The following is a 13,228-nucleotide window of genomic DNA, read 5'->3' on the forward strand; positions in this document are numbered from 1 at the left end:
AGACAGTTATGGAATGAGAGTCCTAGTTACTAGTCTCTGAATCCAAGTTGTTATATGTTAGTAACAAGTTCTAAACCATTTCTTTCTAATGCTTTCACTAACCAGAACATTGGTTCACCCAACCTTCAACAGCATTAGCTTACAAAATGTTATTAGGTATGAGAGGGAAACCTTCTGAATATTCCTTCCACTATCCACCTACCCAAGAGATGTGGGTAGTTGGAAAAGATCCCTCATCCCAATGATTCTGTATCATTTCAATGATTTGCTTAGAGCTGCTGCCTCAATAACTAGAGAAACTGGACTTTATATATAAAGTCTTTTTACATATAATATACAATGCTGAATGTTTAGATAAATGAGGCAGATCACAAGTATTATAGTGAATTTAAGGATGGAATAATCAGTGAGAACTCTCCCAGGAGATGAGACTGGCTTCAAATTTCCAAGTAGAGAATGTATTTTAGAAAGTCAGTAATTTTACCAGATAACCCATGTCCATTATGTAGGTATTGTGCTAGGTGCTGGGGACAAGGCAGTGACTAAGATGGATATGGTTCCTACTACCTTGTAGGTTAAAATTCCTGATCCACTATAGTATTATAAGATACTATCTACAAAGCTTTTGCAAGTTACACTACTGACTTTGATAATGTTCTTCAATTTTCTTTCCCAGGGAGGCAGAAATTGGAGTGAAAGCATGTGATTTCAATAGCAGCAGTGGCTAGTTCACACCTGCAATTCACATGGCAACTGTAGTCATGGTCCTGGTGACCACTTAGACATTAACCAGAGATTTAACAATTTAATTAGATTTCCTGTTACTAAACTCACATTGCAAACCTCAAATGAATAATTTTCAAGGTGTCAGACACAAAATATGGTAGGCTGCAAAGATGGAAAACATTTATAGAACTGTTTTTGATAAGCTATATTACAGTTTAATTAAATAGTAATTTAAATCAAAATAATATTTTAAAGACTATGACCACTTTGAGAATAATTCTGTAATTAAGAAGTTTTGAAACTGCCAAGAACATGTTTCAATAAGCTTTACTTATAAATTTTTTTTCAGATTTTAAAAAGTCTAAAAAGAATAGGATAAACTTATATACAATTAAACTTAACTACGTTCTTACTTATGTTCTAAACACTTCTATTAACTAATTCAATCCTCATAACAATGCCCATTGTACACAAGAGAAAACAGAAGTACGAAGACATACAAATAGTAAGAGACCAACAAGGATCCAAGCCCAGGCACTCTGGCCTCACACTCTTAATCATAAGGTATATAATACTAAGGGTAAAATATTTAAAAAGCAAATACCTGGGGTGCCTGGGTAGCTCAGTGGGTTAAAGCCTCTGCCTTGGGCTCAGGTCATGATCCCAGCATCCTGGGATGGAGCCAAGCATCGGGCTCGGCAGGGAGTCTGCTCCCCTTCCCCCACACCCGCGGGCCTCTCTGCCTACTTGTGATCTCTATCTGATAAATAAAATCTTAAAAAAAAAAAATGGAGATAATGGTAATCTATAAAAAAACAAAAAGCAAATATCTTAGATAATAAGCTTTATAGTGCTTTCACATTTATAAGTCAAATATGTTAGATAACAGTAATAACCTTTTACATTTATTGTCTTAAAGTAAAAATATACTTAAGTAGACATTATCTCATTCAAATAGATAACTCAGATTCAAATTCAACTGACCATTTAGAAAAGAAGAATGCATTAGGTACAAATACACAGTAGTGCTAGCAAATCCAAGTGAGAGAAACAGCAGAAATAGCAGATGTAGAGAGTTCAAGGTCAGAACCAATAATTACTAAGTATCTTTTGTGTATCAGGTACTAGATTAGATAGACTATGAGTAAAGTATCATGACTTCAACAATGAGAAAACATTAAGTTCATTATGAAATTAATCCAAAATCATATACAGTCTAAGTGGCATAATAAGGATCAGAATTCAAACTGGACTGACTCCAAAACCTCTCTTCACTACCATGTTGCATGGCTTAATAGATAATGGAGAAAAAAATCTGCATTTTTTTGTTGATAGTAGTATCAATATAAATAATAGTTTTAGGTGGCTATCTCAAAAACTAATACCCTCTTAGGCTGCATTAATCTAACTGTAAAGTGAGATTATGCCTGGTGTTATACTCACCATATATAGAAAAGTGACCCACAGACATTTAGGCTTACATGAAAATTTTAAGGTACTTTAAGGAATTTTAAGGAAAATTAAAGAATAAGGTAATGATAACTATTTTCCAAATAATTAAAGAGCTACAAGATGGAATTATAGATTTGAGATTTTGGATCAAAGTAAGAATAAACAGAGGTCTCAAAACTGGAATAGGCTGCTTTATGAGACATTCAACTCGAGTTTAAAAACTAAGTATCAGTGATTTTGCAGAGTAAGCCATGATCAAGGTAGGAGATGAATTAGTTTTACTCCCTGCCTCTATTCCTAATTAGAGCATTTGGCTTTTTCATGTTATGTGGTTATTCCATTTTAGTTTTTGGAGGGGGGAGGTGTTTTGATGGTATAAGAAAATCTAAAAACCACTAGATTAAACATACTACAAGATGTCTTTCAACTCAAATTCTATATTCCTGCCTGGTTCTGATTAAAGGTCAAGAACATAAAATCATATCTTGATTGCACTTGTCAAAGCAAAACAAAAACAGACCAAACATACCATTTTTTTCTGCAAAGGCAGCTGCGTCTTCTTTAGTGCTGAAGGTTAGAACCATGTTGGACAAGGGATCAGCCCTGTAAGAAATAATTTTTTTCCAGGATTTAACATTAAGCTTTGGCGGGGAAAAAAGGCTTATTTAAGTAAAGTAAAATGTTAGAAAATAAATACTTGCTCTAATATCAGAGAAGTATAATACTAATGAATTACCTTATTTTAAAATGTTAACTTTTTAAATATATTTCCCTGTGTTAAACTGAGATTTTCTAACCTGTACTGTCAAATTAAAAAATTTGTAACTATAAAGACATTCAGCAATTTTAGTCCTTAATAAAATCATTTATTGAACTCTTCCAAAAAAAAAAGATTTAATTGAATTTAAAAATCCCAAAGGAATTCTCAAATTGACCTTATAAATTCAATATCAAGAAATCTACTGGTGAGTGCAACTGGAATCATCATTATCTCAAAAAACAGATGGCAATAACCTCTAAATGAACCTTCCATCAATACAGACAATAATTAAGCATATGGCCCCATGAAAAAATAAAGCTCCAAGAATCAACATCTGCGTTTTTCCAACCTAGGATTAGTGATAATGTTTATAAGTCTACACAGAACCTTAAAAAAATATACAAAATATCACATAATTTCAGAAAAATCACTTTTATTAGTACATTTATAAAAAGGTACAACACTGAGGCTCCTGGGTGGCTCAGTCATTAAGTGTCTGCCTTCGGCTCAGGTCATGATCCCAGGGTTCTGGGATCGAGCTCCGCCTCAGGCTCCCTGCTCAGCTGGAAGTCTGCTTCCCCTTCTCCCACTCTCCCTGCTTGTGTTCCCTCTCTTGCTGTGTCTTCCTCTGTCAAATAAAAAAAAAATCTTTAAAAAAAAAAAAAGGTAGAACACTGCTACAAATGTTTATTATGAATCTCTCAAAGGTGAATACAACATTCTATGAAACATCATTTAGAAATGTGGAAGTAGGGGGTGCCTGGGTTAAAGCCTCTGCCTTTTGCTCAGGTCATGATCCCGGGGTCCTGGGATCGAGCCCCACATTGGGCTCTCTGCTCAGCGTGGAGCCTGCTTCCCGTTCTCTCTCTGCCTGCCTCTCTGCCTACTTGTGATCTCTGTCTGTCAAATAAATAAAATCTTTAAAAAAAAAAAAAAAAGAAATGTGGAAGTAAGAAAGTAAACATTTAGGATGTAATATGGATAATGTGAAGACACAAGATACACAGGGAGAGAATATACAAGAAGTAACCCTCACTGAAATGAAGATCCACAAATTATTGCTGCTTAAGTTCTAGTCCTCTACAACGGTTACTATTCTGGGGCTCCTATGAGATCCCTATAATGATATGTATTCTTACCATTCCCCCTCCCCCACCCTGAAAGAAAAAGAGCTTCTCATCAGTTAGCTGTATTAGTACCAATAACACAATTTTATACTGATCCCTCCTTTTCGAAGCATATATGATTTCCCAGTTGATAGTTTAGATAAACTATACTGAGAACAGAAATGTCAACATAAATATCCAGTAATTTTTATTTTTAATTTTTAGAAAAGATTTTATTTATTTGACAGAGAGATCACAAGTAGGCAGAGGGGGCAAGGGGAAGCAGGCTCCCCGCTGAGCAGAGAGCCCGATGTGGGGCTCGATCTCAGGACTCTGAGATCATGACCTGAGCTGAAGGCAGCAGCTTAATCCACTGAGCGACCCAGGTGCCCCTATTTTTAATGTTTTTAGAAGATTATTTATTTGACAGCACAAGCAGGGAGAGCAGCAGAGAGAGGGAGAAGCAGGCGCCCTGCTGAGCAAGGAGCCTGAAGCAGGGCTGGATCCCAGGATACTGGGATCATGAGCTGAAGGCAGACGCTTAACCAACTGAGCCACTCAGGCACCCCCAGTTAATTTTTTTTTTTTTTAATATTTATTTTAGAGAGAGGGAATGAGCAGAAGGGTCAGAGGGAGAGGGAGAATTTCCAGCAGACTCCCTCCCCACTGAGCACTGAGCCCGACGGTGGGCTGGATCCCACAACCCTGAGATCAGGACCTGAGCTAAAACCAAGTCAGATGCTTAACTGTGCCACCTAGGAGCCCCTGATCCTATAATATGATGAGTGCTGACATTTATGTTAGCTTAGTTGAGAACAGGAAGCAAAACAGAAAAACTGCAGGAAAAACTCAAGAGCCAAGAGCTCTATAATCTGCAAAGGTGGTATAGCTTTTCTTTTTCTTACTTTATTTAGGAAAAATTACATAGGTTGAACAGTAACAACCTGCATCAATAAGCCAACATTTTTCCAGTCATTCCATTTCTATTCCTATTCTCCATCTCCTATATTTTGAAGTTCTTTTTTAAGTATATTGCCACAAGTAGCTTTCACCCTTTCTTATCCTTACCCAAAGTGCTATACATTCCTAACTAATCTTTCCTCCTCCTCAACTCCAATCTACCCTTCACCATGTTGTCGAATTAACTTTCCTAAAGTTCGACTCTCAAACTCTGTCCAACTTTAAAACTTAAAAGGAGGCGGCACCTGGGTGGCTCAGTCGGTTAAAGCCTCTGCCTTTGGTTCAGGTCATGATCTCAGGGTCCTGGGATGGAGCCCCGCATTGGGCTCTCTGCTCAGCGGGGAACCTGCTTTCCCCTCTCGCTCTGCCTGCCTCTCTGCCTACTTGTGATCTCTGTTTGTCAAATAAATAAAATAAAATCTTTAAAAAAAAAAAAAGGGGGGGTGCTTGGGTGGCTCAGTCATGAGGCAGCTGCCTTCTTCGGCTTGGGTCCTGATCCAAGGGTCCTGGTATTAAGCCCCCATTGGGCTCCCTGCTCAGCAGGAAGATTGCTTCTCCTTTTCCTACTCCCCCTGCTTGTATTCTCTCTCTTGCTGTCTCTCTGTCAAATAAATAAAACCTTTAAAAAAAATAAATAAAACTTAAGATAGTTCCCAGTGTCTACCAAAAGAATTTCTAAATCTCTTACACTTTAGCATTCAAGCACTTCTACAATATGATCAGAACACAGTTTCCAGTTTTTTAAATTATTCCCCTTGGAGGTAACCAACTAGTCAAACAGATAGCTAAGTGATTCTCTAAAAGTAGCCTATAAGTTCCCACCAGCTCAGTCTGTTCCTTCCACTAGGAATACAGAGAGAGGCCACTATCTCAGCATATAGAAGTCCATCCCAAATATCTCTCGTGGTTTACTATGACTCTTTTCCATGAATCATTTACATCCTACCCTCCTCTAAGTATAAATAAACTCTTTTCAATCTTATATTTTTAAACTTCATTTGCTCAATTCCTAATTACTGGGGTTCCAATTTGGGTAATGGCAGATTTACCTACCATTAAATCAGACTTATTTGCCCGACAATTACATAATAAACTACAGACAATAAAAAAGCCCAACTGTATGAAAGGAACAGAGTGGCCAAAAGCAGGAATGAAAATGGAGAAGATTCAACTTTTGAAAGGAGGGAGCCACAGAGGATTAGATCCAGTTGATAGTTTTTCCTCTAAAGGTATGCTCTGGTCCAGACATTACGACCATCAAGAACTCAAGCAGAAAGCCACAGTCTTACCAGCACAAGCAATCTGGAGACAGGAGTTTAGGATTGCCAGAGCAGCTAGAAAGTTAGGGGAGGAAACTGTGAAAAGGAGGAATCTGCAGAGGAGGGAACTTCTGAACTGCACACAAATGTCTAAGGTTCTAAAACAATAGCTGAGAAGGCTAAAAGAACTAAGCAGAGATTTCAGCAGCTGTTTCCTTGCTATCGGGGGGACTGAGTTTGAAGTTCCACGGAGATAGAAGGACTTGGTAAGGGCCTTGTGCTTTCCACTGAAACCTTAAAAGGGCCATGCCTTTTTATTATTTTTATTTTAAGCAGGCTCCACGCCTAGCATAGAGCCTAACCTGGAGCTTGAACTCATAACCCTGGGATCCAGACCCGAGATGATACCAAGAGTGAGACACTCAACCAACTGAGCCACCCAGGTGCCCCCATGCCTTGTTATTTTTTTTAACACTATGTTTTAGGAATAAGACCAGAGTAAAACTGAAAGAGACCCAACCTAACAAAGCATAAAGTAAATCCTCCACAAACTCAAGGTAATCTATTCAAAATTAACTGTCTTCTAGAGCAAAACTCATCACATTACCAGTGTCATTAAGTGGATAGGCATAAGGATAGAAAAGTAAAGGAATAACTTTTTTCTTTTCCTTTTTTTTCAGAATTAAACTTCTTAACAGAAATTAGCTGGATCAGGGATTAATTAGCATATTAATATGAAGCCATATGTTCACCAGAAGATATGTACAAGAATCTTCATTTTAGTATTATGCATAATAACCCCAACTGAAAACTGTTACAAAAAGACAACAGGGCCAAAATGGAGTCACTTGTACTTGGCCCCACATCAGCAAATCAAGACTTTACTTTAACATAACTGCAATTTCAATTTCTCTCAGGAATGTAATCTTAAAAGAATTAATCTGGAATACCAGAGAGGTGAGATAATCAGCTCTTTCCTTGTCCTTGCCCCCTTCTTCCTATAAGTCTTTCATTTCACACACCATTTAGAAGCTTTTCTTTTGCTAGATGGAATGCTGCCGGATTCATGAATCATTGAATAAAACCAATTTGTTCTTTAAATTTACTCAGCTGAATTTTGTTTTTAACCAATTTAATGGCAGCAGTGGGATCTGAAGCAACTTTCTGATGGCATTCAGAGACAATGAGTGACAGGTGTATGGTACCCACAAACCCTTGAGTTCTTGGTCTTTTTCACCATTTCCAAGAGCCATGGGTAAGTTCTTCTTGATTCTGAGCTCCACTCTCTATCAATCTCAAGCTAACTGACTTACTAGTCAGTCCCATACTGGGAGCTGCTGATAGATAACATCACAATTCTGGAATTCCGGTTTAACTGGTGAAAACCCCTAGTCCTTGATTCTGTCCCAAGAGCCATATGGGAACTGTTAGTAGCAGCTGCAGTTTCCCACTGATATGGAGCCTCCAGACCCCGTTTGTTGGTATTTGCTAGTTCAATCCTTTCCCCAGTCCAAGGTTCCATGACGGAAAATACTGGTGGTACACAAAGGGCTATCTCATGGCCAGGACACAGTTAACATCTCTTGGTTACTGCCAATATGTTAAGGTATATGTGTCTGTTTGTCTTGTGTTGTGTAAAGGTTAATGCTAGTGGGGATGCTGGAAGCCAAAAAGCTCCAAGAATCAGTGGGAACATGTTAAGAATTCAAAATTCTAGAATATTCACCACCAAACTCAAAGATTCCCAGGTTAGTGTAAGTTGGTTGCAGAATGGATTAGATTGACACTGTATCACTGCCAACCTCAAGAAAATTTCTGTGCAATGAGGTATACTGCAAAATACCACAAAATCTCCAATGCAACAGCACATCTCTTTCAGGTATTAGTTTGGCTCTGAGACCCAAAGGCTCAGTTTGCGTGGAGTGGGGCGGGGGAGGAGGGAAAAAAAAAAAAGAGAGGGAGATCCTTAAATTCTAAAAAGTTAGGCATGTCACCTTCTGGCACACCTGCATATTTTGGTCTAAGAACTATAGTCTCAGAAGCTTTAAATATCTAGAAAAACGTCAAAATTTTATTAGAGACAACCTGGAATTACAATGGCCATTACGGCAAACATTCCAATTAGATGAGATCATTCATTTAAGAAATCCACTTGAAAACAGGTTCCTGAAGTTAACAAACTTAGAATGGGATATGTGTTTTAAATGGTTTTCAGAAGCTTGCAAAACGTATCAAATTGCTTCATTTAAAAAAATGAAGCAAAAGGCTAATGAAAAATTAAAGACACAAGAGGTACTTAAAAAAAGTAAAACTGACATGATTTCTATTGCTCCCCCCAATCTTCCTTGACCTGAGTATTCCACATCCTATATCTGAACAGCCATTCCACTCTGATGAGACTATTAAAAGGTTACCTTTTATGATAAAATCACCTGAGGCTGCTGGGTGACTCACTCTCTGGTCAAAGACCAAACTAAAAACCACAGTTAAAGAATTTCCTAAACCCAAGGAGGATCCCCAAAGTTTTCTGAAGAATTTATTAAGGTCACTTTGAGGGCCTATGCCCCCCAGGCTGCTAGATCTCGTCAGTTTGTGCACATGCTGGTGGGACTTGGTGAAGCCCACAACTGGATCCAAAAAGCAGGACGGTCTGACTTCAGGGACGATATCGAGGATCCTTAACCTTTAACCTGATCACTTTGTGGACTAGAAAAGGTGGACAGAACAGCCAACTGATCTTTAAAAGCCATTCCCAGAATCTGACCCATTCACATTAGTTGGTAAATTATTCAAAGATGAATCTGCCGCAGACTTTAAGCCTACTTGGAAGGTTCCTTCCTACAGCATTCCGGGGCTCCATATAATAAACGAGATCACCCAATTTGCTCTAGCTGCCCTATTTGTAAATGGATTATTTCCTGAGATTAGTGGATCGATAAATAAGCAGAAATCATGATGGGAGACAACTGACTGAACTTGTGGTTAACAGATGAGCATTTTCAAAGAACTGGGGAACACCACCACAAACAAAGGTCTGCCAAACTACTGGCCTTACAGGTACAATAGCTCCAAGGCCAGGCATCTGGGTCCCCCACAACACACCTTCCTAGGGGCCCACAATCAAAACAATGGCCCAAGGGTTGGTGTTTCATTTGTAATCAACTGGGACACCAGAAAAAAGTATCCTCAAAGGTCCTATGCAAATCTGTCAACATCAGCTCAAGTGAAGTAGATGTTTCCTCCAGAAATATTAGTAAAAAATATTTAGCCAACTGAGCAGGTAAACTTAACTTATTCTAGCTACTAGAAAAAGAACTTAGATCCAACTTCTTTTATACTTAATGAGTTGTGTATTACTGTACCTGATTCATGGCAGTAATTTTTAACATAGAAGTTGTAAGTTCTCCATTACATCTGTCTGTATGTCTACATGTGTCTAAATATATGTTACAGATTTTTTTTAATTTAGATGGTATTGGTAAAATTAATTTGTAAAAGAGCTCTCTTAAACTGGTTTAAAGAAAATTAAGCATTTTTTTAATTAAGGTATCCCTAAATTTCTCAGATATAAAGAGAAATTAACCCAATGCTTTTCATATTAATGCATATTCAGCATCAAAGCTAATTTAAGTTTGTTGGTTTAATTAAAATAGGTCTTTAAAGTTATCAATAATGAATATAATGCAGACATAAAACTTTTATTCTACTTGGGCTTAGTAGTCAAATATGTTCACATTATCTCTGTTACAGAACTTGTCAGCAAGAAAAGTAACAATATGATGAATTTTCATAAGTTATCTAAATGTAATTATTGAGAATGAGTGAATTAAACATTTATTTTAGAGCACGCACGTGCATGAGAGTGGGGAAGGGCAGAAGGAGAGACAAAATACCAAGCACACTCCTCACTGACTGTGGAGCCCTACTTGGGGCTCAATCTCATGACCCTAGGATCATGAATGGAGCCAAAACCAATAGTTGGATGATGCTTAATTAAATGAGCCAACCAGGTGTCCCAAGAACAAGTGAGTTAAATAGATGAAGGCAGGATAAAAGTTCTTTGATGAGGCGATTACCCCTGGGGATAAAAATATATGTTTATAAAAAATAAAAATTAAAAAAAAAAAGAAAAAATACCTTAAATACTTAGGAAAAAAAAAAAAAGTTCTCTGATGAATTTTTAAAATCATTTCCCCAAATCTTTTTGTTAACCTGAAACCTTAAAGTTGTGTTAAATTAAGTGATGAAGGATCATTAAATACATAGATCATTTACAAATAGGAAAAACTGAAATATTAATTACTGAATACAGGTTTATCTGTATTCCGATTACTTTGGCTTCCTTTTTACAGAGGAACTATAAGTATTTGGATCTATTAACAAACATGTTTTGTGTCCAAGAAATTTACTACAGGACAGCATGCATTTCCAGAAATAATAAAAAGTATTTATGAGTCTGCGAATTCACAGAGTGCTAAAGAAAAAAAAAATTCATAACCATTTACTTCTTTATTTTCATTAATAATTAAGATTTTTAGGGCATCTGGGTGGCTCAGTTGGTTAAGACACTGCCTTCAGCTCAGGTCACAATCCCAGAATCCAAGGATCGAGTTCCACATCAGGCTCCTTGCAAGTCTGCTTCTCCCTCTGACCCTCCCCGTTCTTGTGCTTTCTTACTCTCAAATAAATATATAAAATCTTCAAAAAAAAAATTAAGTATTTTAGGGGCACTTGTCAATTGGTAGAGCATGCAGCTTTTGATCTCAAGGTCATGAGTTTAAGCCCCACTTGGGGCACAGAGCCTACTTTATTTTAAGGTTTCTAGGGTTAAAAATTCTAATATAGGGGCGCCTGGGTGGCTCAGTGGGTTAAGCCGCTGCTTTCGGCTCAGGTCATGATCTCGGGGTCCTGGGATCGAGCCCCGCATCAGGCTCTCTGCTCAGCAGGGAGCCTGCTTCCCTCTCTCTCTCTCTGCCTGCCTCTCCATCTACTTGTGATTTCTCTCGGTCAAATAAATAAATAAAAATCTAAAAAAAAAAAATTTCTAATATATGTAATTAGAGCCACTAAAGTTTGAGGAAAAGGAATCTTTGGACAGGTACATTAGGCATGGTCAAGACTGGCTAAGATTAGAATGAATATAGGTGAAGGTGTTTTATGGTAAGCTAGCAGGGGCACCTAGGTGCCTCAGTCCCTTAAGCATCTGATTCTTGATTTCGGAACAGGTCATGATCTCAGAATCATGAGATGTTGCCCTGCATCAGGCTCCACGCTGTGTGTGAAGCCTGCTTAAGATTTTCTCTCCAGGATACCTGGGTGGCTCAGTCTGTTAAGCAGCTGCCTTTGGCTCAGGTCACGAAGCCAGGGTCCTAGGATTGAGTCCCACATCTGGTTCCTTGCTGGGCAGGGAGCCTGCTTCCCCCTCTCCCCCTGCCTGCTGCTCTGCCTGCTTGTGCGTACACGCTCTTTCTCTCTGTCAAATATATAAATAAAATCTTAAAAAAAAAAAAAGATCTTCTGCCTCTGCCCCTCCCCTATCTACATGCACTCTCTGAATAAATTAAATAAACAAACTAGTGCTAAATTAAAATGTGGTTTTTTTCTCTGTGAAAAGGACAAAGTTTTCTTGGACTACTGATTTGCTTTTGATAAGAGACTAAAAAATTCTTCTTCCTTTACCTTTTCTGCCTAGAAAACAAAATTTTATAATCTCAAAATAATTTCATATGTTTCACGTTATTTTTATCAGGTCTTTTATTACTTAAGAACACTGAATTTTCCCTATTAGAACAACTAAGGTTATTATTTTATAATGATTTAACTTTTTGTATCTGCCCCCCAAGTCTTTAATTTATGGTTAATGGGGTAACTATTGTTTCAAACACAGTAATCTATGATCCTACTTGATGGAGTGTTTTTTGTTTATTTTTTTTAAGACTTTATTTATTTATTTGACATATGGAGATCACAAGTAGGCAGAGAGGCAGGCAGAGAGAGGAGGAAGCAGGCTCCCCGCCGAGCAGAGAGCCTGATGTGGGGCTCATGACCTGAGCTGAAGGCAGAGGCTTTAACCTACTGAGCCACCCAGGTGCCCCTGATGGAGTGTTTTTTAATCTATGATATTTTTAATCAACTTCCCACAAATTAAACTCCAAATGAAGTATTTTTTACCTTGAGCTAAACTGAGGATTTTCTAGGGGTCCCTGGAAAACTGGAAAAGATCTGTGTTCTCTCCTTATAAAAAGAGAGATGTTAAACTGATTAGGCTTATTTGGTATGTTAAATGACAGGAGAAGCATAGTCAAAATATTTAGCCTTCTTTATGTTATATTTACACTACAGATTTTAAGTGTTCTAAAAATTATATGAAATTCTTAGAAATCTGATATCCTGGTATAATGTTATCACTCATAATTCTACTTATTATCTTAAAATATTGTGTAACACAAAAATAACCAAATTTCCTTGTCAATTCCATTATAAGGGACTCTTGTCAGATCCTTAACCACAGACATTTTTAAGTCTTGTCATTGAGAGGATGTTGTTTTACTCTGATGCTTAAACGTTCCTGCAAAAGTGCTACATTTTCAAGGAGATTCATGGAAAGGACTTTGAGAAGTATAGGTTTCTTTTTTTAAGATTTTTTTTTTTTTTTAAGTAATCTCTATACCCATTGTGGGCCCAAACTTACAACCCCAAGATCAAGAGTTATATGCTCTACTGACTGAGTCAGCCAGATGCCCTGACAAGTATGTTTCTGATAACTAAAATCATAAAACTGAACTGGGCAGGAATTTCCAGAACTATTAGAAAAAAACCATATTCAAACATTAATAACATGGTGGGTAGGGTGGCACATGTGGCTCTCACAGCAGTGAGGCAAGCCCCATTTTGGGCAAAGGGCCTACTTAAAAAACCAAAGAATTAATAACAGGAATGAATGAGGACAACTTATTTTTTATCAT

The 13,228-nt window shown here is 37.6% G+C and overlaps 1 protein-coding gene across 2 annotated transcripts in view; it reads right to left on the bottom strand.

The window, feature by feature from the left end:
• NDUFS4 (NADH:ubiquinone oxidoreductase subunit S4) overlaps positions 1-13,228 on the bottom strand; it is a 116,488-nt gene that overhangs the window by 22,946 nt on the left and 80,314 nt on the right. For both annotated transcript variants that reach the window (XM_044231988.1, XM_044231998.1), the window contains exon 4: positions 2,708-2,781. In XM_044231988.1, the coding sequence (XP_044087923.1) occupies positions 2,708-2,781 (74 nt within the window). The remainder of the gene's footprint in view (positions 1-2,707; positions 2,782-13,228) is intronic.

This window comes from Neovison vison, chromosome 1 (assembly GCF_020171115.1).
Source record: "Neovison vison isolate M4711 chromosome 1, ASM_NN_V1, whole genome shotgun sequence".
NCBI classification, from domain to species: Eukaryota; Metazoa; Chordata; class Mammalia; order Carnivora; family Mustelidae; genus Neogale; species Neogale vison.